This window comes from Plodia interpunctella, chromosome 1 (genome assembly GCF_027563975.2).
Source record: "Plodia interpunctella isolate USDA-ARS_2022_Savannah chromosome 1, ilPloInte3.2, whole genome shotgun sequence".
NCBI lineage: Eukaryota > Metazoa > Arthropoda > Insecta > Lepidoptera > Pyralidae > Plodia > Plodia interpunctella.
This window is the reverse complement of record NC_071294.1, coordinates 6205138-6231846: the sequence shown is the minus strand read 5'-3', so window position 1 is coordinate 6231846 and position 26709 is coordinate 6205138. Positions and strand designations below refer to the sequence as shown.

General features: G+C 34.4%; 1 protein-coding gene across 1 annotated transcript; it reads left to right on the top strand.

The window, feature by feature from the left end:
* Positions 1-1911: 1911 nt before the first annotated feature.
* LOC128671946 (uncharacterized) lies at positions 1912-26709 on the top strand. The gene is made up of 10 exons (XM_053748797.1): positions 1912-2290; positions 9632-10952; positions 11895-12045; positions 13744-13972; positions 14821-14917; positions 16130-16262; positions 18087-18304; positions 21434-21695; positions 22256-22331; positions 22921-26709. The coding sequence occupies exons 2-10, from the start codon at positions 9660-9662 to the stop codon at positions 23150-23152; spliced, it is 2691 nt and encodes an 896-aa protein (XP_053604772.1). The 5' UTR covers positions 1912-2290; positions 9632-9659; the 3' UTR covers positions 23153-26709.

Below are 26709 nucleotides of genomic sequence, written 5' to 3'. Positions count from 1 at the left end.
GTTCATTCTGATTTCTATGTGATAAGTGAGAAAAGGCCAGTGAGAGAACACTACTGGTGTTACTTCGTTCGGTTGATCATAGGTGAAGTAGCTGTGTGGCCGGTAAGTTACTTTGTTGATAATGTCTATCAGTGCTTGATATAATTAGCACTGTGGGACACCGATTAGTAATCGGGTAGCCTGAACGGAACCTGGCTGTGGGTAGGTTTGCTTGAACTAGATGGAAGCCATATGGCAAGGGATTGCCATATGGCTTCCATCTAGTCTCCGAAGTAATAACCGAGTACGAATAAACGCCTAAAATATTTTTGAAGAAAATATGTGATACAATTTTGTATTTCAACAAAATAGCCTTTATGTGAGTGTATTAAATTCGTAACAATTATTTACATTTTGCGAACGAGGTCCTTTGTAAATAAAATTACAGTATGACCACGCGCTGAGACCTCTCCGGACGTCGCGCGGAATTCCGTACAGTGATTTAAACCTTGTTTACCTTTATTACTAAAAATGTTTGGTACCTATACTTTTAGATTGTTTGAAAAATAAACTTATTTACGAATCAAATATCTAGTGAGCAAAATATCCTAAAAATAAACTAAAAATTTGCTACCTTCCATTATAAAAGATGTCATAAAATGTAATAATAGTTACCTATTTCATCAACATAATCATCTAGTTACTAAAAAAGCATCAACAATCTTTGCCTTACTGAAGAGGGTGTGAAACGTTCATAAATGTACACGTCAGTTGACGCGGCCTAAACATCTTTTACTTTGCTCTCGAGAGGCGAACTGGCCTTCACGTCATCCACTTTACTTCTTGCCCTTCCGCCCTTTTCCTTTCTGGCCGAAATTGCCTCAACATTATACTGAACGAAATATTATGGTCGTTACCGCAATCAAATTTTTTATCTATTCAGAATTTATTATCAAAAACAAAATACTTATTGTAGATGATTTTAAATCATCGTATTCATCTAGATCGTATTCATCGTATTTATCTTGAATATTTCGAATATTATTTATTCAGCAATGCCTGGAATTATAAATAAAAATAACGACTACAGAGGCCCCGTGCGCGACTGTAAATCATTCTGAAAAGCCATTTGAACACAAAGGATATGGTCAATAAACAAACAAGAATCGACACAGATTGCTGTGATTAGGGGTTTGGGGAAAAGTCGCTCTTTGCTGGTATTAGTAGTATTCCAAAACTGCCATTAAACTCGGACGTTTTCGTCTTTCGAAATTCGTCTAAAACAGGAAGGTATTCTCCTTCGACCACTGCCGTCCTAATGCAACGACTAATAAACTGGTCACGTCAGCGTTATTTATTGTTATAGCAACAACAAACGACAAGAAATCTATTCTCAGGATATATTTTTCTAAAACCTTATTTTCACACGGTTTTCCTTTAAACGTAATCATGTGATATGTGCTATATTTTAATGTTCTTTATTAAAGTTATTTTAAAAGTACATATAATACATTCATCCTCTCCATCCACGTAGATTCACAAACAATAAAAAGTATCTGTATGTTGTAACTTTTCTTAGGATGTAAATTTTTCTCCTCATCCGAAGTCTGTACTGGTTCCCCCTTATCCGAGATTTGTAGTAACTACATGAAAAGTTATAAACGCATGTCGAGTCAATTAAACTCAAATACAAGACTAAACCTGAAAAGAATGTCAATTTGCCAACGTTACTTTTCCATTTAGACATGTGTTTGGGAAACTTAGACAACGATATCGCTTTCGTTGTCTACGGATGATCCTCGGAGATAAATCGTCTATATGTTTGATTGCGCTACAAAGGCGCAATCACTGCATGGTTGTAAAATTATGTGGCATTATTTGAAAGTGTGTCAACATGATGAGGCTCCCGGTGCTGGGGCACGCTCGCGGCGGCGGAGCAGTGAGCTGACTCGCCGCCGTCCGGTACTACAGCCTCCTCGCCTCTCGGGTATGGATTATTCGCAGCGAGCGGCAGCGGAGCCGCCAGTGCGACCCACGCGCTCCCCGCGGTCACTCGTCCGCTGACTGCTGCCGCGCGTGCCGTGTTCGCTGTCGCCCGCGATGCCTCTCTAGGTCGTAACGAACGTGAGCGAACCTTTTAACCCGCCGCGGAAATCGCCGGCAGCGACACATTTCAAAGCATGCCATTAATACAGACCCCATTGTGTTTAAATGACGAGACTAATGCCTCCATATAATATCATGGAAAGCACCTGTAAAACCATTAATTTCTGTGCAACTTTTATGTGATCTTGTTACTTTTTACTGCAAAGTAAGTAACTAGTTTTGAAATTGTTTGCAAAACTTTTATTTGTTAACTTTATCATATTCAGACATATTCATATTATTTTTATACGTGCATTGAAACAATTGTTGATAACGATTAGGGCTATTATTTTATTAAAGTTAAAATATAATTTATTTATAATCAATAGTTCAATATAAAAAAATATACAAAACTTAAAATATTGAAGTAGGTATTAGTTTTATCTGACTCTGATTTTAGAAAATCTGCTTTGATTTAATTTTAGTGTTTATATAGTAATTAGTTAAATGTAACATTAGAAATATTCATTTATACCATCACTCAAAAATCTATTCAAGTATATCATAGTATCCAATAAGCTTAGTCTCCCAACTAAATAAAGCTTTGGTTGACGATTTCCCAGATGTGAGACCTAGCTAGATCGATTTTCGGCGCCGAAAACCTTCAGTTGATTATTACTAAAGCTGGTTGTAAAACGTACTTATATCAACTATTGATATGCTTGCCACTTAGTACCTAGTTATTATAGTTATTATGCCTAAACCAAGTCACTTGTATCACATACTGTCATCTGTACTATTTTTATATTTCTTTTCATAATATCTATTTAATATTTGTGACTTTATCGTAATATTTGGATATTATCTACAATGTTACGGTACTTGCGGTTACGACTTTAACCCGCGGCCCAGGTATAACCATATAGAGGACATCGTAAAGTATAAAACTTTCCTCGTAAGGGAGCGAGGCTCGCTTCCTTTATTCGTTTCTATAGGTATCTACAGTGCTTTGAGAAGGGAGCGTTGGTTTATGACTATGTTTGTCACATTCCAAAAATAACAATATATATATATATATATATACTGGATTTATTAAATTAAATTAAACAATACTCTTCTGTCAGAGCAATATTCCTGCAATGATTATAAATACCTATACTATAACAAAAATTTGTTAATATTAAACAGAGTTAAACGAAACAATTTCGTAACTGAAGCACAGTACGAAAAATGTGTTTTCACTTCTCATGCTCGCAAAGTTCATTATGAGAGGATGCCGCCTAAAATTAGTTTTTTAGGTCCAGATCATAAATTAACTTCGTATAAAAAAGGAAAACTTTCTCTAATCGGCTTAAAAGGGGCCAGTATTTTAATTGGGCAAGATAAACAGACTCTTACATTCACGAATATTATAATGCTTTTATAATGTTGTTAATTAACTCGCAATCGAATTTGAAGAGAGTATACACCTCAATAGTAAAGCGATATTGCACCCTTGACGTAACTCTATGTGTTACTTAGTGTATAATCTATTGTTTAGCATTTTTGGTAATGTCCGATCGAATCACGATCTTGAGGGACCCGAAACCGGTTTCTATTCCAGTTCAAACTTTTCGTGAAAATATACAAAATTATCTTTTTTTATCTGTTTTCAATCTGTTTTAATTATCTGTTTTCAGACTTGTTGAAGCATTTTCACAATTTTCCTTTCACAGTTTAGGTATATTTATGTTGGAAGGAAGAGTTCCCTTTTTTTTCGTATATATTTTATATTTTTTTGACATAATAATATTTTGACATACTTGTTTTTAGCATACCTTTTCAATATGCATAATTATAGTTTAGGCTAATGTATTTTAGCATAATTTTGATTTGCATAAAGCTATATAGTGTAGCAGTACGTTAGGGTGCGGCGGGGTGGCCCATGGACCACCCATAAGCCGCCAATATGCTTTAGAATATTATGCTTAAAAATTGTTATCCTTATGATAGGTATGCGTAAAAAAATTGTGCCTAAAACATTATGCAAAATTAATGTTGTGCGTAACTATTATTATGATAAGTAAAAGTATGCCATATTAAATTACGAGTAGGGAACCTGGAAGGAAAAGGGAATCATGTCTTATAGATAACGATGTATTATGATAACGATGTAATGTTTTAAGTATTAAATATAATTTTTAATGTCAATTTATAACGGATCCACGAAAAAAGATTTTATATTTTGGAGTTTCACATCCGATTTCGTGCACATTTATATGAGTCTCGCAAATTCTCCAAAAGCCTTTTTATTAATCCAACACCACCAAGGAATTCTTGCAAAGAAAAATATTTTCAATCTCTGAAATAAATGAGATAGAGCTCTAAATTATTGTGTGTGTCACGTCACATTCTCACACACACATTCACACTCTGCATGTTCAACCTTACAGGAGCTATGACTATAAGAACATGTATCAACCGCTGAATTTTGTGCGCTCAGTGGTATAGTAGTTTGTTGTCTTTTGTTTTTTAATTTGCTCTGGCCTCGTAACGTGGTCTGACTTCCTTTTTGACTAGCTGTAATGATCTCACTAAAAGGGCAAGCTAATGGAAAATTCAGTAAAATTGGAGCCCAATTTATGTTACTATATTGAAATAACTTGGTGAAAAGTGACTACGTCTGCGTAATTCCAACGTTCACAATTTAAGATTTCTTCACAGTAAATAAATAAATTCAAAACTCACTTTGGTAAATAGCTAACGTTAGCTTGTTACATTGTCTTCGCTCCTAGGAAAAGTACTAGAGTACAAGGTTTTAAAATACAATAAAAAAATATAGTTTTCTAGCTAAAATATACGGAATCTTCACTCAAGACAAAATTTAAATCAGGACAATTTTAATATATTACACCCACCAACAACATCTTAAAATTATGCTTACAAAAAATCTATTTCATAGATTCTTTGTAACCTTTATTTATATATTTATATGTTATTATATACTTAAAATATTTCAGTTTATGTTATTGTATTTATAAATAATTAAAAATGTAAAACCTAGCCAAACGTCAAACTGGAAACAAACAATGAAAGTTAAAACAGCTATAACATGAGTAATACATGAGGCTGATCAACCTCTGCTAACAACGTTCGATTCCCCTCAGGGTGCCAAACAACACAGTTCGCAAACTTTTCTCTCGGTGGACACTACAAATGTACTGCAGTTCAAATTTTGATATACCGAGTTTCAGCCAGCGAACATTAGTTCTTGTTTGTTACGCTTAGTTTTATTCCTATTTACAATTCTTATTGACTTTTTATTGCTTTTTAAAGCTTCACTATAAAATGGTATTTAAAACACTAATCTAAGAAAACAATTTTAAATTTTATTTTAAATACAAAAAAAGCATATTCTTGAAGTTTTAATTATCCATTAATTGTTTATATTCCATATTAACTAACTGATAATCAACATTATGTAGCCATGCTATTTTATTTGACAAGATAACTTATATTGTTTGTACCTACACCACAATCCAGTGGAAATATGACGCATTTAAACCATGACAGACGGCGGTTACACACGTAAAATTAATTGGGTAACCTCAATTAGGAGGAGATTACAAGACACTCGCACGAAGGATTGAAGAATGTTCGCCCTCGAAGCCTGGAGTTGAGCTTCGCCGTTCTCACAATTATTTTTTCTGGACGAGTGAGCATTTTTCTCGGCCGCTTACAAATGACCGCTTAGGTAGCCACTGAGAAATCTTTCTCCACATTTTATTTTTCCCTCATATAGATACTTCCATTATTCTGTTAATGGAACGGTGTTCAGAAATTCCCAAACAATGTAAGCCTATCTGATAGAGGACGGTGTTCGTTACATAGGTGAATGTGTTCGTTATCAATCACCTCTAATGTATTGTTCGCTATAAAATTGTACTTTGTTTTTGAACTGAATTTTGTCTAATTTTAGATATTTAAGAAAGTATCAAACCTTTTTTGTACTGACATACCTATAGTTTCTAAACGAAACGATACTTAACACTCTTATGACTCGCACTCGGTAAAAGTTTACAACATTTGGTATATTGAAACCGAATTTTCTGGAATTCATTAATTTGTTGTGTGTTGTCTGGTAGTAGTAGCATTAAGTGTGTGTATTCATGATTGCTCCATTCGGGTTCAAGCGGGACACATCGCTCATTTTCTCATTTAGAGGAAATTTAGAAGATATTTGTATTATACATATATGTACTTACGTTATGTAGCCATTCACAAAAATCGCTTCTAAATATTATATTAGGATTAAAGTTTAAAAAACCTAAGAAATAAAATATTATTATTCCTTAGGAAGATTTAAGTATATTATAATTTATTACGTTTTTACCCGAGTGAAGCCGGGACAGGCCCCTACTTGGAACATAAATGTAAATATGTATCCTTTTGATCGGCATGTTCTGCGGGTTAAACCGAAAGACTGAATTTAACTTATGAGACATCATTATTCATCGGTGGTGATGACAAAGGTGATGTACTTACTTACTCAACTTTTATACGGTTCTTTTATAGAATATTCTATATATTCTATAAAAGAACCGTATAAAAGTTGAGTAAGCACATCAAGGTAAATCATTGTTGTTTCCATGGCTCGAATTTTATTTGCTTAGGTATAGGTAATTAGAATGTAAAATTCTACATCAGTAGATATGTCTGATAAGTAGATGCGAATGAGAATAGAATATGCGATGAATGATCGTATTGAAAATATACGTTTTCTAATAAATCAAACTGCATTCTATTCTTTTGTGCCTTAACAACAACAGCAGCAGCAGCACTATAGTCGTAACACACATTTCCAAGAAGGTTATTCAAACAGTGAATCTTCATAAGTATCTCATAACGTAATTCTTTTTGGCAACATTCAATAACCATTTACATCATAATATTCCCACAACAATTCTTGCTCGCTACGCGTATAAATAAATCTGATAATAATGAATGCTGAAATGAACATTCAACACAAAAGCTGTTTGTGTCATCCTACAACAGTAAAACAAACGTAGTAAAAATGTGGCTTATTTTCATCGCTCGCTTTGTCTAGAGCATACTTTCTATTCAATCTTTGCGTAGAGTAACTAGAGTAATTTATTTTACTAGCTGATGCCCGCGACATCGTTCACGTGACCGAACAATTTTTGGTAAGAAGTCAAAATTATTAAAGAAATTTAATTGTACAGAGAAAGCGTAGGGACCTATACATACAGAAGGTGCTTATAAGACTGAAAAACTATATTTCCTATAGATCGGCCATTATGACTCTTCTTCAGGTGTTTCAGATCATCAGCCTGAACCACTTTTGTTAAGGCGTCATTTCTCTATTTCCTATAGTTAAGTTGCACCATCATAGGTCTACACCAGGTGTTCCAGATCTTCCATTTATATCTCGACAGAAAATGCTTATCAGATTGAACAACTTTTGTTAGGGCGTCATTTCTATTTTTCCTATAGTTTAGCTATACCATCATTGTTCTCCATCAGGTGTTCCAGTTTTCAAAATTATTTATACCCTGTATGTTGCCCAGTCTTAATAGCTATATAACAAAAGAAGTTTAATTCAAATCTGTCCAGTAGTTCAGAAGATTAGCATGTACAAACAGACAGACATACAGATATACAGACAGATTTTTTTTTTCAAATTCTTACTCTGTTACTATGACAGCTGTACCGTCTAATTTTATTCTTTTTATATATATTTATTCAATGTACAGGATTTTTTTTGCTACTGTTTTATTATATGTATTTATGATGTAGAGTCTGGATGTTAAACCATTAGTGACGTTTGAAAATATTCATTTTTAAAACCGAATTAATTAGTGATCAGTAAAAGTCACCTTAACCTCGGCATTAAGTAAATATTGATTTATTACACTTTATAGATTATTATATCTTAACTGGTAAAGATCGCCCATATAGCGTCAACATAGAAGCTCTACGCGAGTAGTCGCGTCCGCTCACCCTATGACAACACCGCGCTCTATGATAGCAAAAACAAGCCAATGATATTCAGGATCTCACGAGGGTTCTTTCATAACCTTGTTTTTCCTCTGATTTAAGTAAACGAGGATCAAAACAAACATCGTAATGAATTTCTTTTTCATCAGTAGATATGAGATTTCTTATAATTAAAGTTACAATTTACTATGTATTATCCTGAGTAAATATGAATAACTAGCTGATGCCCGCGACGTTCGTGTGGCCGAACAATTTTTGGTAAGGAGTCAAAATTATTAGAAAAATTTAATTGTATAGACAAAGCGTAACGATACCTATACATACAGAAGGTGTCCATCAGACTGAAAAATTATATTTCCTATAGTTTAGCTAGACCATTCTGACCCTTCTTCAGGTGTTCCAGATTTCTATAGTTCAGGAGACCCATGATGGTGTACCATCATGGGTCTGCATCAGGTGTTCCAGATCTGAGATTTTTATATCTCAACAGAAAATGCTCATCAGACTGAACAATTCTATACTTCCTATAGTTTAGCAGTTTCCAAAATCCTATATGTTGCCCAGGCTTAATAGCTATAACAAAAGTGTCATTCAAATCCGTCCAGTAGTTCCGAAGATTAGCGTGTACAAACATACAGACAAATAGACAGATTTTTTTTTCAAATTCTTACTCTGTTGCTATGACTGTATCGCCTAATTTTGTTTTTATGTAAGTTTATTCAATGTACAGATTTTTTTTCTACTGTTTTATTATATGTATTGATGATTGATGATGAGCTTTTTTAGATTCGCACCAATGCTCCATCTTTGACCATGGACTTTTGAAATAAAATTCAAATTATTAAAAGCTAGTAGTAAGTAGGTATCATGGTAGATCATAGGACAATTTTCATATATACCTATGGGTACCAGATATTTTCATGGTTTACTCAACAAATTCTGTATATTAAATTGATGTAAATAACTTTCCAATTCGAATAACTTTTAAAGCAATAACATAAAGATGCTATTAATATTCTGAGTCTGTTCCGATCCGATCAGAAGGGTCTGGGAAAACATAATATTTTACAATATATTTGCATAGATATTGTATAAATACTTAACTTGGTTTAAAAATACAAATGATCAAACATTATATTATAGCTTCTGAATTCAATAATAATTGCATATTTAAATAATTGTATTCATGCCTCTTTATTTGGTTCTAGTATTGCCCGCAGCTTCGCCCGCGTGAATTTCTCTGTGAAAGCGGAACAGATACGTTTTTCATACAAATTTTCACCCCCATTATAGTCAATTGGGAGTTTGATTTTTGAAAAAAGTTATAGGTCTAGCGGTTTAGCCGTGAAAGCGAAACAGGGAGACAGACTGACAGACAAACAGTATGTATATAGATTATACTATTTTGTACATTATCGCGATTCTAAGTATGATGTATTATATTGTTTGACTAATGTCGCATTTGCTGATTAATATGTTTGGAATAATATAATAAACCCCTCCCTGGTAAAGTTTCAACATTTTAAATATATTTACTCGTAACTTAGTTAAAGTTTTGTTTTTCACGCAGGCTGCCAAATCTAGGCTTTTCCGAAGACATGATTGAAGTGGACGCTTTCAAGCGTCCATCACCCTCACCATCCAGGAGTTCAGTGCGGAGCGACAGTCGGGTGTTCCGACAGCCGCGAGTTATCCAAGTGAACCGCGATGCTTCCACCATGGTGGACGGCGAGCCCAGCGCGCCGGCCGGCGCTAGCGCTGTGCCCCCCACCCTCGTCTCAGACTGGGAGCCCCATCTCAACCAACACTCTGCACATTTCCGATCTCGCACATTCAGTGACGGCTTCATCAGGAACACTAGCCTCGAACTTCTCCTGGGAGTCGATTGCGAAGCTTGCCTCGCTTTAGCAGCTCAGAGACAATGTGTAGATAAACACATATCAAACCACGACTTTGATTTAGTATGTAATTGTAATGTACAACAAAATAATTATTTAAATTACCAGCGCGAAGTCCCAGATCAACGAGGACACACTCTTAATATTTACGACTTTGAAAGGATTAAAAGGGACACGGGGCGAAGTCACTTAGCAATCGGATCGCATCGAAGCTTAGATCGTAAACATACTAAAAGTAAAACGATTGGTGTAGGAAATTACATTTCGAAACAGTTGATATCATATGATCAGACGAATACTTTTGTGCAAAAAATTAAAAGAAAATTATCAAATTTAAAAAAAATGGGTGGTGAAGCAGTCTTGAAAAAACATCAAAACGCAGTTCAATTAGCTGAGATCGCAACAGGTTCCTCGAGCTCTCTCAAGAAACTATCGATGTTGTCTTTAGTCGACAAGTCCCAAAGGCGGGTGAATAGCCAAAGTTGCATATTTCCTTCTTCTGGTTATCAAGGAAAAGATGACATGAAAAATAAAGCATCAACATATGCAAATTTCTCAAGTAACGTGGACCAATGTTTCAATGAGAGATTACGAGACTGTAATGTCAATATGGATAGAAGTAGTCGAACAAATAAAATGATCAAAATGAGAAGTTTCGACAATAACGACGATCTCATTTCAAGAAACTCTCCAGCCTTAGGAAGCGTGAAGTTTTCTACCTTGGACAATCGTAGTCGATGTAGAAGTATAAGAAGGCAGATGTCATACAATGAGTTTCCAAGTGAGCGGTTTAGGGATAGACCACAAGAGACGTGGTCAAGAGACGAGAACACAATGGAATCGAGAAGTACTCGTAGTGACCTTGTGGAAGATGATTCACAAACTTTTATTGATGCAGACGTCATGATGCCTGCGCCTCGCACCACTCACGCACTCTGTACTTGTGACTCCAGCCGTGATACTAGGATACCTTCTATATATTATGATACACAGGTAAACCTTTTTTGCTCAAATTAATTAAATTTCATCCTGCAACTTCGTCAACTATAAACACTTGCACAAAATCGGATAACATACATAATCTGATTATTATTTTAATTTATATACCATTACTACTGTTGTTAGAGCTGTTGCCTTCGGCTTCCGGAGTATTCAATATGTGACATAAAAGAAGGATAAACATAAAGACTTTGACATTTATAATATTAAGGGATTCCGTTTTATAGGTATCATAATAAAAAAAATACGTGGACTATTTGTACAAAGTAAAGTTATATTTTTCGCTTGAATGACGGTCCTATACAAACATACTCTACCGGAAAATGTCTGTGACATTTTAGACTCTTCTCAAATTATTTATATAATAAGTATAATATTGAATCCAAATATATAGGTATAAAGTTTATATCACACGCCTTATGTTTTATACGGATTGTTTAATTATTTACTAGCTGTGCTATGTTCAGCTTGCATAGGAATATACTCGAGTGAGCGTAGCATTATATCAATCATTTATTTTTCTTTTATTTATTCCTATTCATTTATTTTCATCATTTATTTTTTAATATTTTTCTGTTACCTAGTTTTTTACAAAAATATTAACTTAATCCGACATGTGACTCCAGAGTGCCTGGAGCTTATTAGTGCGTTTAAGCATCGGTTATATTTTAAAAATCTATGGTTCATTTTATTTGTTCATAGTATCTCTTACTACTTTTTATTTTTCTTTAACTCGCGTAAATTCTATTTTTTTCTTTACACGAGGAACATAGAATCGGCTCGTCTTAGTATGTGAAACTTCTTAAAATATGAAGTTTGTATCCACCGCTTTTGTTCTATCCAACCCAAAAATAATAGAACGGTTTAGATTCCAAACAATTTTCTTTGATTTGGATTAATGTAGAGGTTTTTATGAAGCTTGTGAAATTATCACAGGGAAAGAAAAGAGCCGCTCCCGCGCCCGACGTGACTGAACGCGGTCAAGGGCCGCGCGCCTCCTGCAGGAGCTGCAAATCACCGCAGTGGCTGCGCGCGGGCACGCTGTCCACCACGAGCCACAGTTCCACCACCACGGCCAACTCATCTCGTAAGGATATACTATCATAAAGAGGGCCTGCAAGTCGCTGCAACGGCTGCACAGCCTCAACAACCGGGTAGATGCTGCACACCACATTTGTATATAAACACAACACAATTCAATACAAAGAAGATCAACATCCACCTACATAGGAACCTTGTTGGCTCCTACAGTACAGATTTAACCTATGCTGTGAATTGAAAATTTCCAAAAGCTTAAGGCTAGGAATTTAGACAAGTTATTTAGAGTTAGGTACGATTAGTTCTTTTCCTCAAGTAGATATTATTTGTCAGATTAGATATTAGCATTAAGCATGGTCAACTAGCGAAAGTAAAAATATTTATATTGGTGAAGCCGAAAGCGGCAAATGCTTCAAAACACTTATTGGAAATCATATGGGATTTTGGATGACAAAGGACTCAACGTAGACCCTTGTTTGCGTATACCCTGACGTATGTTGGTTGTGCATGTAGTGACTATTCAAGTTCTAAGAGTTTTCGGTTATTACGTATATTTTTATACGGAATAGCTTAACTTATAGTCATCTTTATTTCACACATTGAGTTGTTCAGATATGTACCACGTATTCATATTTGTTTAATAATACTTTAAACACATTCTGGTTTCCGACAAACATGTTTTGTTATGCACACAAGGCTCTCTAAATTAATTTACTGGAACATACGGGTTCAGGTTTTGCAAACTCGATGCAATTCATATTTACTTATGTTTCCATTGAGTAAAAATCCAAAGAAGAAAAGTTAAATACGACGCAAATACCGCAATAAGCCTTGGAGACTTCACTTGAGACTTCCATTATAAAGGCTATCATGAAATTTTTAATAACTAAGATAGAAGCGCAGAAGTTTTTCTTTTTTTTTCAGTTCCAGTAAAGTAGCTACGGTCGACATGACATTTTGACAAAAGACAGCGTTATTGCGGCTTCTATTGTTATACTTGATGAATGTATCAGATTGTAATAAGAAAGAACAATATCTTTACTGCCTATCAACCAAAATGTATATAATTCATTCCGTAATTAAATACACGTGTAAAATTGTGTATTAACTAGTTGCGCCCCGGGGCTTAATTCCCATAGGACTTTCGGGATAAAAAGTATTCTAGGTATGTGTTATTCCAAGTTATAATATACCCGTGTACAAAAATTTGTAATAATCCTTCCAGTAGATTTTCCGTGAAAGAGTAACAAACAAACATACATACATTCTCATAAACTTTCGCATTTATTATATTAGTACGATATAGATGCGCTATTGTATTGTAAAACCGAACAGCAATGTACCCGCAGTATCTGCGGTGATCGAGCAAGTTTGCGTCTGACAGCGAGATTATCGAAAGCCCCTTAACATCCTCGTAACGACCGATTGCTTGACCTAAATTTAATCTAATGTTGCATTCTGCAAAATGACAGGGAATTTATTTTGTGAAGATTGAAATCTACTGTGTGATATTTCAATTGGAGAATAGGTAATATTTATAGAAATAAGATTTTGGCAATTAAGTTGCCTACATTTAAAATTAAACCAGATACAATCTCTGATATTTACTGAATTACGCAAAAAAGTTTCATTAAGGTTAACTCTTTATTACGTGATACCCAAATTATATTTTCATATTTTGATAATTTTAGGGAGCATAAAAAGTAGGATGATGTTTGGTCAAGTGTACATGTGCTGTGTGGTGTAGGTGTATCGCTGTGGCACCGGCGCTGGTGCTGCGTGGCAGTGCTGGTGCTGGTGGCCGGCAGCGCGTGCGTCGCGGGCCCGCTAGCGTTGCGCGCGCCGCCCGGCGCTCCGCTGCACGAGCGCCTGCGTCTAGCTGAGCGGCTGCTGCACGAGACGCCCCTCATTGACGGACACAACGACCTACCATGGAATATAAGGAAATTTCTACATAATAGAATTAAGGATTTTAGGTACGGAGATTACATCAACAATTTTTTTCAATATGGAACATATGTTTTTATTTATTTTTATTTGATTGTTTGTAAAGATAAGAGCTATACAAAAGTATAATTTAGTAGTATAAAGACTTGATTTTTTGCAGGGAAAAATTGTTTCTACTTCAAGTCTTTCCACTGTCATGCCATACCTTTTGTAATATTTATGAAACTGCACTGAACAGTGTAGCAACACGTAGGTATAAGTATGTTCTTATATTGTTTATTTCAATGCACAATATACTTGCAGTACATGGTAGTGGACTCTCAACTGTTCACATTCTATTATTAATAGTTTACTAGATGTATATTGCAAATGAACTAAACTATGTTCAGAAAATATAACTTGCGAAAAATGTTGACGTATATCTATAACCGAAAACTCGAACCAAATTTTTGTTAACAGACACCATATGGACCCGTACATAACAATCTTCGGCACATAAAACCAAAATGGCGACTGTCAGCGCAGGTTTAATTAGGGATAAAAGTGTTATTTATGGGATTTTTCGTGATGACCCGCGAAATTCAATATATTCATTTATTTTTTCATAAATAATAACTACTAAAATTGCTTTCTAATACTTTCATCTCTAATTAAACCTGCGCTGACGGCCGCCATTTTGGTCTTATGTGCCGAGGACTGTATGTACATATAAAAAAAAGTATTTGTTGAGCTGTATGTATAGATATAATGTATATAATCATAAAAAATAGGAGATCAAGTTTTTGTATGAGAAATGTCTAAATTTATACTTATTAAATAAAATTCAATATTTACTCTCAAAACAGGGACTGAATACTGATGTTGAGTATGATTACAGATTTGACGAGGACTTGCGTACGATATCGCCGTGGGCGACCAGTTCCTGGAGCCACACCGACCTGCCCCGGCTTAAACAAGGCAGGATCGCTGCGCAGGTTCAATTATTTACTTTATTTAACTGATAAATATGAAAAATCTTAGAATATAATGTGCCTAGAAGAAATGCCAACCACACTTGACTATAACTAGTATTCAATTAGGCGTTATGAATTATTTATGGTCCAAATGCGAGTATAAATGGTTTTCCGTCCAGCCCATATACCCATCGAAAATTCCGGCACAAACACATATTTTTAGTATTTAATATAATATTAATAGTATAATAAAAAATAGTATAATAACATATTTAATGTAAGTAATGTCGCTAGGGTTTCGTACCTTGATATATGCCTATGAGTTTGTAGGAAAACAAAATTTGGTTGTATTTAGTAAATAAATTAATTAAAAACTTGTCACTATTTAAAACTCTAATATTGTCACTTTAGCTAATTTTTGATTTCTTTCATACACACAGACTTATACATATTAATAGAAAAATCGCTATTTATCTACCCTACCGTCGAAACCTTCATATTCTAGATATCTATATACAGCTTCAATTTCCTTTACCCTATTGTGAAATAACGCTATGTCCGACACGCTTTGATATACATACGATATTCAATCACATGTAAATCGTATGTAAAAATAGGAAAATATTTGAAAAGAATTCAGACTGGTGATCAGTTATATTGTGCTAACTCTTGCTCTTCATATGTTCTAACATGCTATAATGAAATAACTAAGCATCAATATATATTCGAGTTTCTCTAATTACAACAGTACAATTACTCCGTCTACCTTACGAACTGGTGCAAATGCGCTGGTCAAATCTTAAAGGTTTATAATGTATCTCTAATCTGGGCGATCGACGGGTTAATGAAACTATTTATTTATTCATAACAACACAACATGTAGTATCATATGCATAAATCCTGTGGAATAAATATGCACAAAAAAGAAAAAACAGTTGAACGTGAATTTTAGGTCTAATTTCTATATACGTATAAATTAAAAACATAATAATTAAACATGTAAATACGCGAAATGCTTTCGTCATACAATATTCTAAAACTTGCATGAACATGTTGCGCTACAGCCGCGAGTTGCTAATTTGCAAACAGACGTAGTTTCCACACGTCCCCATTGAACATTCCATTATATCAGCTTACTGAATTTTCTCTGCGTAAGAATTTCATATTCCGCGAGCACGTTGGCAAGTCGTGCGTGATATTTAATCAGTTGTATGTCAAAGTGATGTTCCGCAGTTCTGGGCGGCGTACGTGCCATGCGACGCGCAACATCGGGACGCTGTGCAGCTCACCTTCGAGCAAATCGACCTTATACAACGACTCACTGAGAAATATCATCCGCAGCTCACCATTTGCACCTCATCCGACGGTAAGGACTCTTATCACATTGCTTCATCGTACAATTTTCTACGTACTAAAATAACATTAAATGAAAATGAAATGTTATTTTCAAATATTATCCAATCAATTTTAATAGAGCACCCTTTTCAAACAATATAAAATATCTCAATTTATGCAGCAGCGATTGTTAAGTTAGCCAATAAGAAAAGATAAAGATAACTCGAGGTTAATTACCACGGCGCTGTTAATGAAAACAGACATAAATTTTATTTTTATTATTTGCAATTCGGACGGAGATAAATTACAGGGCAATTTTTCGTAATCTGGTAAGGAGTAGAGTAGATACAAAAACATCCGTGTATTTGCATGAAAAACTCGTCTTGTGACTTTATTAAGCAGAAAACGTGGAATGGTTAAAATTAATTTAAATGGTGAGCTCAGTGTCGCTTTTGTTATTGAAATGAGACCAATTCGAATGGATCGCTATTTATTTTGTTTGAGCGGTGACTTCTAAACACGACTTCTCTTTTGTTTATTCATTATCAAGAGGAGGCCCGCTCTGTCGCCACCCAGTAGGTGTTTATATACAAAAAAAATCATTTGCAACTAATCTAGTTTTAGTTTGATTTGATACTCGTGTGGATGTACTAATATTACACATACAAATAGAATTCAATACATTCTTACAGTACGATATAAAAAATGACCTGTAGAAGCATGCCGTGTCAATTTAAAGGCAAACCATACATACTTACTACATATAATATGAATAAAGGTCATGAAAAGGTATTAACCCAAACCTTTGAAATACAATGCGAGTTTGCCTGTAGCAGTAAATTGACAAAAAATAAAAGTAGATTGTATTATCCTATTAGCCTTTGCCATGGCTATTACAAATGCCGAGTACACGGTACACAAATATTAAACGCAGCCGTCAATGTAATCCCGTCAAATCCACTGTAATCCTGTATGAAACACATAATCCTATTTTGACTGAAACAGTATCACATCTGCGACTTTGTTTAACCAAATTGCCCTCCTTTCAACTCCACTGTCTAAGCATAAATTAATTAACATATTAATTTATATATTCTTATGTTAATAAATTTATATATGTTCAGTAAACTTTTTCAATAGATATACACAATAAATAAATCAAGAATAAAAAAAGTTTGCTACTTTTAAAGTCTTTCTACGATCGTAGACTTTGTCGTAGCACTCTGCCTACGAGTGCTACGGTAGGCTACGATAATAGAATCGTTTATTACTACGTATATTTTTAGGAGGCCGCATGCCTGTTTGACTGTATAGTATAGAAAAAATAAACAAATATTAGAAATGAAAGTGAAAACTGCATGAAAATCTGTACAGTGGGTTTTGAGTCTATCGCAAAGACTGACGCGACAAAGGACTTTGTTTTATCATGTGTAAAGATAAACAAGAAGAAGAACCTATCACCTAATGGCAATTCGCTTCAACGATTTTCATTCCCCATTAAACTATTCGCAGATATTTTAATATAGTATGAAACAAATTCAAAATCAGAGTACTTACATATTTTCATTCGATAAATAATTCATTACCTACAATACAAACACAGTCTATCGTTATTTATTTTCACATTTTATGGGAATATAATGTAACATCAAAGTTTTGTTGACCATAATTTTATTTTCATGTAAGTTCCAGGGATAGTTTGATACATACGAGCGCTAGGTCTAATAACACTCACCGTACAATAACACACCTGAAGAACAATGTTGTAATCTGTAATCTACATTATGTTGGAATTAGAGCACCTGTCCTTTCAAACACTGAGAAAATTGTACTTACCTGTTTTTATTAATATCAGACATAGTGTCGGCTCACGCCAACCACCGGCTGTGCTCGCTGGTGGGCGTGGAGGGCGGGCACGCCATCGGGGGCTCCTTGGGAGTGCTGCGCACGCTGTACCAAGTGGGCGTCCGGTACCTGACGCTCACCTCCACGTGCGACACGCCGTGGGCAGAGTGCGCTTCTGCAGACCGCCTTGAGCCTTCGCCCAGAGGCGGGCTCACTCACTTCGGAAAAGTAAGAAATCCTGCACATTCGTTAAAAGACATGTTATTTTATTCATGTTTGAAGTGTGAAGACTATTTTTGGTAAACAATTAAACTTGTACTAAATCTTTCAAATTAAATATTTACAAAAATGCCAGTCCTTGCAATTAAAATTAACTGATTGGTAGACATTGGTAAATAAATCATATTGATAACGTCTAAATAATTATATGTTTAATTTATCCGTTAGTACAACGATGGAGAAAATTAGATAGCCCTGGCATGCTAATAATATTACAGATGTAGGTATATACATGTATAGTATGATCACAAACTTTTACTGTGTAACTTTGTTTTCGATTGTTAGGTACCACATTGTAACTGTTCAAAAATGACACAACGTTAATTAACAGAGCACCATTTATAAATAACTTCTGTGCTATCCTCTTAATTTATAAACTTGTTGCTGCCAATCGAATTATACCCATTATTTATATCCTCTGTCAAAATATTATAATATTTATCATATACAATTAATATGATAAATATTATAATATTTTGACAGAGGTATTAAGTTATTTCAAATCAGTAAATATCTCGATGTACATTTGTATATTCACGCAACTAGGTACAACATAGCTACTGGAGGCATTGTGTAATCTGTGAACGAGGCAGAAAACCAAACCTGAACAAATTACTCTGTTTACAAACAACTCGCCTAACCTTCATCCAGTGCCCAATTCATGGACTTTTGTTATTATTCCTCCTAGCTAGATTGTCAACGCTAATTCAAGCAACTCCAGTGTGTTCTGTATTTTCATATTTCTTTCCGTATAAAGTAAATTAATACCAGGAAAAGAAAAAGCTCCGAAGTTTGTTTACTCTTATTAGCCTTAAATCGCGACTTATCTTTCTAATTCTTTCGTGTGACTTTAGCAAATTAAGGAAAGTTGTATTTTTTTCTCTGGATTCATAAGTCTACCTCTGTATTTTTAACTACAGCAGACGTTGCTGATAACATTTTTGATTAATAACTGTCTCGTTGAAGACAATTATTTCTTCAACAACATAATAGATAGACATAGATATATTATCATAGATACGAGTACTTTCAGAAGTCGTCATCATATCGAGTGTGTTATTGCAACACTGCGGCCGTAGCATGGCACGCACGATAGATAAGAGCCGCGGCACTTAAACTTTTTAAACTCGCATATTTCAGCATGGGTTTTATCTGGGTCTCGAAAATCTCATATAAATTTAAGCCACTAAACTGTCAAAAATCGATAATTTTTGTTCAAAACACTGCAGCCATCTTGTAGCCATGCTCGCACTTGAGACAATGAAATCGCGATCTTAGATAAAATTACAGGTCGATTGTTAAATTTAAACCAATGCATAAAACCCATGCTCGCAACGTTAGATAACGCGCGAAGTGCGATAAAATCATAATCAATATGCGATTAACCCTCGTTGTCGCGCTAGCCATGCTTCCCGTGCTGGTGTCAGATTTTATTCAAGTCGCCTAAAGGCATCTGACATCACTTTTACGACTACATACCTTCATCTAGTGGCAGGTAGTCCGCATACACACTAGGGAACTAAACTGTCAACCAGTGTGTAGGTCTCCTCACTATGTTTTCCTTCACCGGAGCAAGTGGTGGTCGATGAAAAGTCAGATTAGTTTATAAACTCATATGGCACGAATAAGATACGAACCTGAGACCTTTCGATCCACGCGATCACAGCTTCAAAAGTGAACACAAATATGCTAAGACATGTTTTAATGTTTTTCATTATATTTCTAGGAACCAATCGAATGACGTCAGTACCACTTTTTCCTAGGAAGTCATTTGTTATAGCTTGAAGTTGTAGCATTAAAACTCATAAATAAAACATAAACAAAAGCTCGGTAACCTGTTAGTAATCAAGTGGCAGTATTGTGGAATCGCGGTAGTACGATAGATACTCACGGTGATGTAGCGGGTATAGGACCATAAAGATTGAGACGTCGAGTAGACTGAGTGTGCCATAATCATAAACATCCACGCTCCGCAATATTTCGCTTTGTATGAACTCCGCGCTTCGAAGCAGCTCTTTGTTTTCCTGCAACGATACTTTTCGAAATATTTTCTTTTGTTCAAACCACTCACTGCGCGTAACACAAACACATAGGCACCTCTTATATATACAACGAAAATCGGTAAGACTTACAGATGTAGTAAACCTTGGTCATGTTAGCACTATGTAGGTAGTAAGTAGATATTAAATTAGTATGATGGTATTTTAAAAATACTATGAACACTTGTGGGAGCAGGGTAGGTACTCCCGAAATGTTTTGTGGTACTTATTGTATTAGTAAAGGAAATAATATATGATGCAATTATAACGTTATAATTACTTTATATTTTACATATGTAACTTACTCGTATGTCGTACAAGTGAACTAAAGTTGTTGTAATAATGCCAATAGAGTTGTAATTTCACGACAGGGGTTCATTAAGTCTAATAAAAGATTCCAAGTTGGTAATTAATTTACGGGGACGAAACTTACGCCTAACTTGAAAGCGAGAACAATGGCCAGTGCCTTATAATAAATATTTCAACAAGCGGCAGGAATATATTTGCTTTCATTGAATGGGTCTTGAATGGCTTCACGGCCAGAAATTTTCATTATGTAGACCGTACGTTATTTTTACACCTAGGTATTAGTTATTCATTGTATGGATGTAAATAACACACATTTTATACACAGATGTATAAAATAACTACCTTGATGCAACGCGAAATCAGGTCAATCAATGACATAATATCACGTGCATGCTACAAATAATAACGAATATCAATTAGGTACACTAAATATAACCTAATCTTTATTTTATTTTTTGGTAACGTTTTCGAAAACCGTGAATATTTTTCTATACATCTTCATTTCGATATGTACTACACCTACCTCTTCTGTTATAAAACACTGCCACACCAGTGCAGAAAAATTAAGTATTTCTTTACTAAGAGTTGTGCTTCAAGTGAATACTTCTGGATGGATTTTGACAAAAATAGTTCTACGCTTCAGTAGGATAAATGTAATGTACCACACTGGTACCATACTCGGTAAGCAACAAGATCTAAGGTTACAAAATCTGTTACTGTAATTCGAAAGGTTGTGGTGAAGGAGATGAACCGGCTCGGGATGCTGGTGGACCTGTCGCACGTGTCGGAAAGGACGATGCGTGACGCGCTTGCTGTATCGCGCGCGCCCGTGCTATTCTCGCACTCGTCTGCACGCGCGCTGTGCAACGTGACGCGCAATGTGCCCGACTCCGTGCTGCGGCTGCTCGCTGCCAACAAGGGCCTCATCATGGTTAATTTCTACACTTCTTTTCTCACTTGCAAGGAAACTGCTACTGTGCAAGACGCCATTGGTGAGATAGTTTTATTTTTATACCTACTTAATTTTATTTATCAGCGTATAATAGCGACTTCTTATGTGTTTACCCATGCTAAACTAGGTACTCATTTTTAGAACCAATATTTTTGAGTGATAGCCACATAAGTCATCTCTTCAATATGATTTTCATAGAAATGTTTACTCCCCATTATAGTAAGTAGGTAGATAGGTAACCTATCTTTGAATGGGGTTTTTTAATTAAATGCATACCAATTTTCATCAAAATCTGTTCAGCGGTTTAGCCGGGGAAGCGGAACAGACAAACTTTTACATTATGATATTAGTACCTAGCTTATATCATAACTGAAAAGTATACTTACTGGGTGAATACGTAATTTTTTTTTTAGTACCAGTTCTTCGATTACAGAAAATCTGTGTAGCAGTTATGCCAATAGCATAATGATAATTTGTAATTTCCCTCGAGGACTATTTTTCGCAGTTAGGCCATCTAATGATATGATCGTCAAAAATACGTAATATGAAAATAGGACTAATGTATACGTTTAAAGGGATACCTATTTTAAAATTTTGTAGCGCACATTAATCATATCCGTGAGGTGGCTGGAGTAGACAGCGTGGGTTTGGGAGCCGGCTACGACGGCATTAACTTGTAAGTAAATATTATATTGTTATTGTATCCGGTAAGGTACTACTTTTTTGTAGCAACAATGTTTTTTTATAAGTAAAATTTTAGTGTCTTGTTGTCAATAGAATATAATTTATGTAATTTTATTTCACTTATAGGCATTGTCAAAGATATGAACAATCAATTACCCGCTGCCATTTTACCTATTTTTTTTATTATTAAAAAAAGTAACTGACAAATTATGCCACATCAATTTTTACGATCTTTGTTTTATTTTATTTCTATTATTAGCCCATTAAATTAGCCTTTTATGGCCTACATTAAAACTTGTAAAGATATAATTAAAAATATATTATTTTCTTTATTTACTTACTTTATTATTATTATTTACTTTATGTATTTATATATTCGTTTATTTACTTTCATGGCTGCAAGTCCTGTTTGTCTTGACATAACTGGCCTTTTGTTCGCTTTCATCGCTACATGAAAGAAATAGCAATGTGCGTACTAGTATCACAAAGCTTCATGCCTATACAAGCAAAATAAAGTAGGTACCTACTTTTCGAACAAGATGAGTGAAGATTATTTTTCACATTTCTTCATTGTTTTACAGCACTCCACAAGGGCTCGAGGACGTGTCGTCATATCCGCTACTCTTCGCCGAACTGATGGAGGAAGGTTGGAGTATAGAGGAGCTCCGCAAGCTGGCTGGTCTGAACCTGCTGCGAGTGCTAAGCGCCGCGGAGAACGTCGCTCGCGACATGGCCAGCGCTCACGTGGTGCCTTACGAGGAGGTCCCACCACGTGTCCTAGATCTTCATAACTGCTCTAGTCAGGACCTTTAGATAATTAACATTTAGAGACAATTATAGAAGTTATTTTATAGGCGTAAAACTCCTATTCGAGACAGTCGCAATTTTATAAGGGTCTTACTTCCGGCATTTACATTATGGAGGACATCTACAACGTTTGTACTTCGCATATCATTCCCATTAGGACAAGTGTTTACATAATAGGTACGTATAACACTTGAATCAAAATCAGTAACATTGTTATATCTACTTACTTTTTCGTTGATCTATGCTATGTACTAACTTAACAATTTTGATGAAACCATACATAGTTCTTAAAATATCTTTGATAATTGAAACCTAATTTAAATTGTCAAAGGAACTTCTAGCTTTCGTACAATATTATGTCCTAAACACAACAATACATGAGAAATAAATATATACAGCTTAATAACGTTAATATCACATACAGCGTAACGTTGACATAATGTGTCAAGTTAATAAAGAAACTAACTTCGGACCATAAGTTCTATTGATGCTTAATGTAACTAACGAAAACAGCAATTATCTCTACTGCAGTTTATACACGCCTCGCCTCTCTTTTACGACTCCCACTTTTCCGCAATAAATACACATTTGAAAGATACATCGCCTGTGAGATCCGGTGATACTTGTGCCATCTACTTTTATGTTGCGAAGTTATAGTCGGTGAAATAGTTTGAAAATTCTAGTACTTTGGTACCTATAACCTGTACATAAATAAATTACTAATAAATACCTATTATTTTTTTATTATATAATTTTTATGAAAGTAGACAGGTACCAGTTATGAAAAATGTACCTAGTTCTGTTTCATCCATACTTTTATGCCTGCAAGTAATACTAATTAAACTCGACTGTCTGTCTCCCAAGCTTTAAAATAGTAAATAAGTACTTAGTTATACTAATTTAAGTAAATTGTGTTATGCAGTGGGTAAATGCATACTCAGGTTAACCACATTTTACCCCTTCTGATACATAAGTACCTAAATCAATATTCAAGTTTATTTATATAATTAAATTTGACTGGGAATATTACATAGGTACTTCCCAATTCGTGCCATTTATACTAGGACTGGCAATGATTATTTATAGAACTCTTCAGAGAATATGAATTCGATTCATTCAAAATAATTTACTGGTTTATTAAAAACAGATTCTGCCAAACGCTGGTATCATACGTGAGTGGTAATTTTGTTCACTACTGTTGGCTGCTACAATATAAGCTCGCTGACAGCAAGGTCTACTTATGTGTGATAATGTACCTACCTAATAAAATAGCCTTAGAGTTATATTAATGGATATATATCGATGACCAAAATTAGATTGAATTATAGATTTAGGAAATATAGATTTTACTTATAATCTCGAATTACGGACGTATTTTTTAATTCGCACTGTGTATCTCCTAACGCAATATTACTATGTAAATAAATATTTATCAGTAATAATAGACGGATCTTAAGACTGATTAATGTTTTTAAGAATCTTAGTATCTACTTATGTATCTTAAGATTTGTTTATTATTTCTAAAAGGGAAGGGGGCGTGTCATACATCCAAATCCATTCACAAATCCAAAGTAAACCATGAAAGTATACAAAAATATTCCTTTATTTTTATGTTGCAAATAATAATAATAATAAATGTATTTGATTAATGACACCCTAAATTAGGGCACAGCTTAAAGTTACGCATTTTAAATAGATACTTACTTATAGTAGGTGTATTGACAATCTACATTTTATTTAGATTTTAAAAGATTTATTGGCACAAAACAAGAAAATATTTAGAAATTAATCAGTAATTTATAGAAAATGAAATTATCATTATTGTAACTATGTAGTAAAATATGTCGTACTTTCCATAATTTGTATGAAACCTACGTTAGGTAAATTTGTTTTATTGGATCTGGGTCTATTTGTTATTCGTGTTCCACAAGAGTTATTTTACAAACTTATGCGCTTCTTAACTAGGCTTGTATTATATTTACAAGGGTTATATTTATATAAATCCATATCCTTTTCTGTGTTTAGTTTAATCCTAACGTTTGGTTTTTCAAAATTAATAGATTTAAATTACCTACTTACTTAATCTTAAATTATAGTTATACAAGTAACTCTTTACCCTTACATATCGTATTAAAATTAAATTTAAACTAAGGTTTAATAGCAGAATATTTAGTACAGGATGAAAAATACCTAAAATAATTGAAAAGAGTTCTTAAATAGCGTAAAACAGGTGAGTTATTTACCTATCTACTTATTACCGCTTTAGAATTTTTTTCGTTGAGTAATTCAATTACGTTATTAATAATTACGTTGTTATTAAAATAAATCGGATATGAGTAAAAATCATATCTATAACTACAGTACAGAGATCTTCTTACATAATTCATATCCTAGTTTTAAATAGAGACCTATCTTCGTAGGTAAGGGTGATTCGACTCTAACTACTATAGAATATTATTTTTGAATATTTCAGAAATAAAGTTTTTTCTTTTTCTTGCAAAATTTCATTATTCTACTTCAACTTTAATTAAGTCAACGGGAAATAGGTAGGTACTCTTATGAATCGCAAAATACTATTATACTATTATCTGCGATCAAATAAAGAACACAAACACAAAATACTTTGTGAGCGAAATAAGCATGTCCATAGTTGAGGACGTGCTGAGTGTTCAAAAAGATCGGAAAATATCGGACAGGTGGACAAACAGACAGTGTACATTTTGAGGTATGGAACTTAAAATCTTAATCATCTACATCCAAAATGAAAAGAAACAAAATCGTGGTGTTCAAGTTTTTTCAAAGTGCCTAGGTAAATTAAAACAACTAAGCAAGTAAACTTGTGTACGGCATGCATGTCGATAAGCAGTTGCCCTAGCTTCTAAATTTGATGTGCAATTTCTCACGGCTATAAGTAGATAGCTGAAGCAATGTAGATTAGGTGAATTCTCCATTGTACCTACTCTCACACTGTTGAGTTGAGACCGATAAAATCCGGAAATGCTACATACCTTTGTTCTTTTCTTTTCATTGTGAACTTTTAGCTGGCCCTGCATTTTTTTTATTCATCTGTAAACACTGTTGCCTTACCTCAAATTCAACTCTATCAACTTGATATGATAATGCCACAGAAGTTGTTGAACATTTCAAACTAAAATCACAAATGATTTATTCAACTAAGTGATATGTGGGTACCTACTCCTGCTCTTCAGACTCTGGTGGATTTTTTCTCATAATGGTTGTTCAATAACAGGACTATAAAAACTGACAATGTAAGTTGGTTCGGTAGGCAATCTTTGATGATTTAATTTATAAGTAAGCTAAGTTAATAAGTAGGAAATGTGTACCTACTTTATTTCCTTTTAGTAGCCACGTCACCACATCATGTCAACAATAATGTACTTGATTAATTGATAGATAAATTCAGTAGTTCTTCGTAACTAAAATGTAGAATCTGAACGTATTATAATATAATTAGAACTTGTATTACTTATCTTAGGTATTTAGAGCTTTTATGTCATTTTATAAAACAAATCCTGACGCGCAGAATAAATCTTGTACCAAAA

Coding starts and splice junctions, on each gene's coding strand:
- LOC128671946 (XM_053748797.1), top strand. CDS start 9,660: ATGATTGAAGTGGACGCTTTCAAGCGTCCATCACCCTCACCATCCAGG. Junction 18,305..21,433: donor GGCTCACTCACTTCGGAAAA/GTAAGAAATCCT, acceptor GTAATTCGAAAG/GTTGTGGTGAAGGAGATGAA. Junction 21,696..22,255: donor TACTGTGCAAGACGCCATTG/GTGAGATAGTTT, acceptor AAAATTTTGTAG/CGCACATTAATCATATCCGT.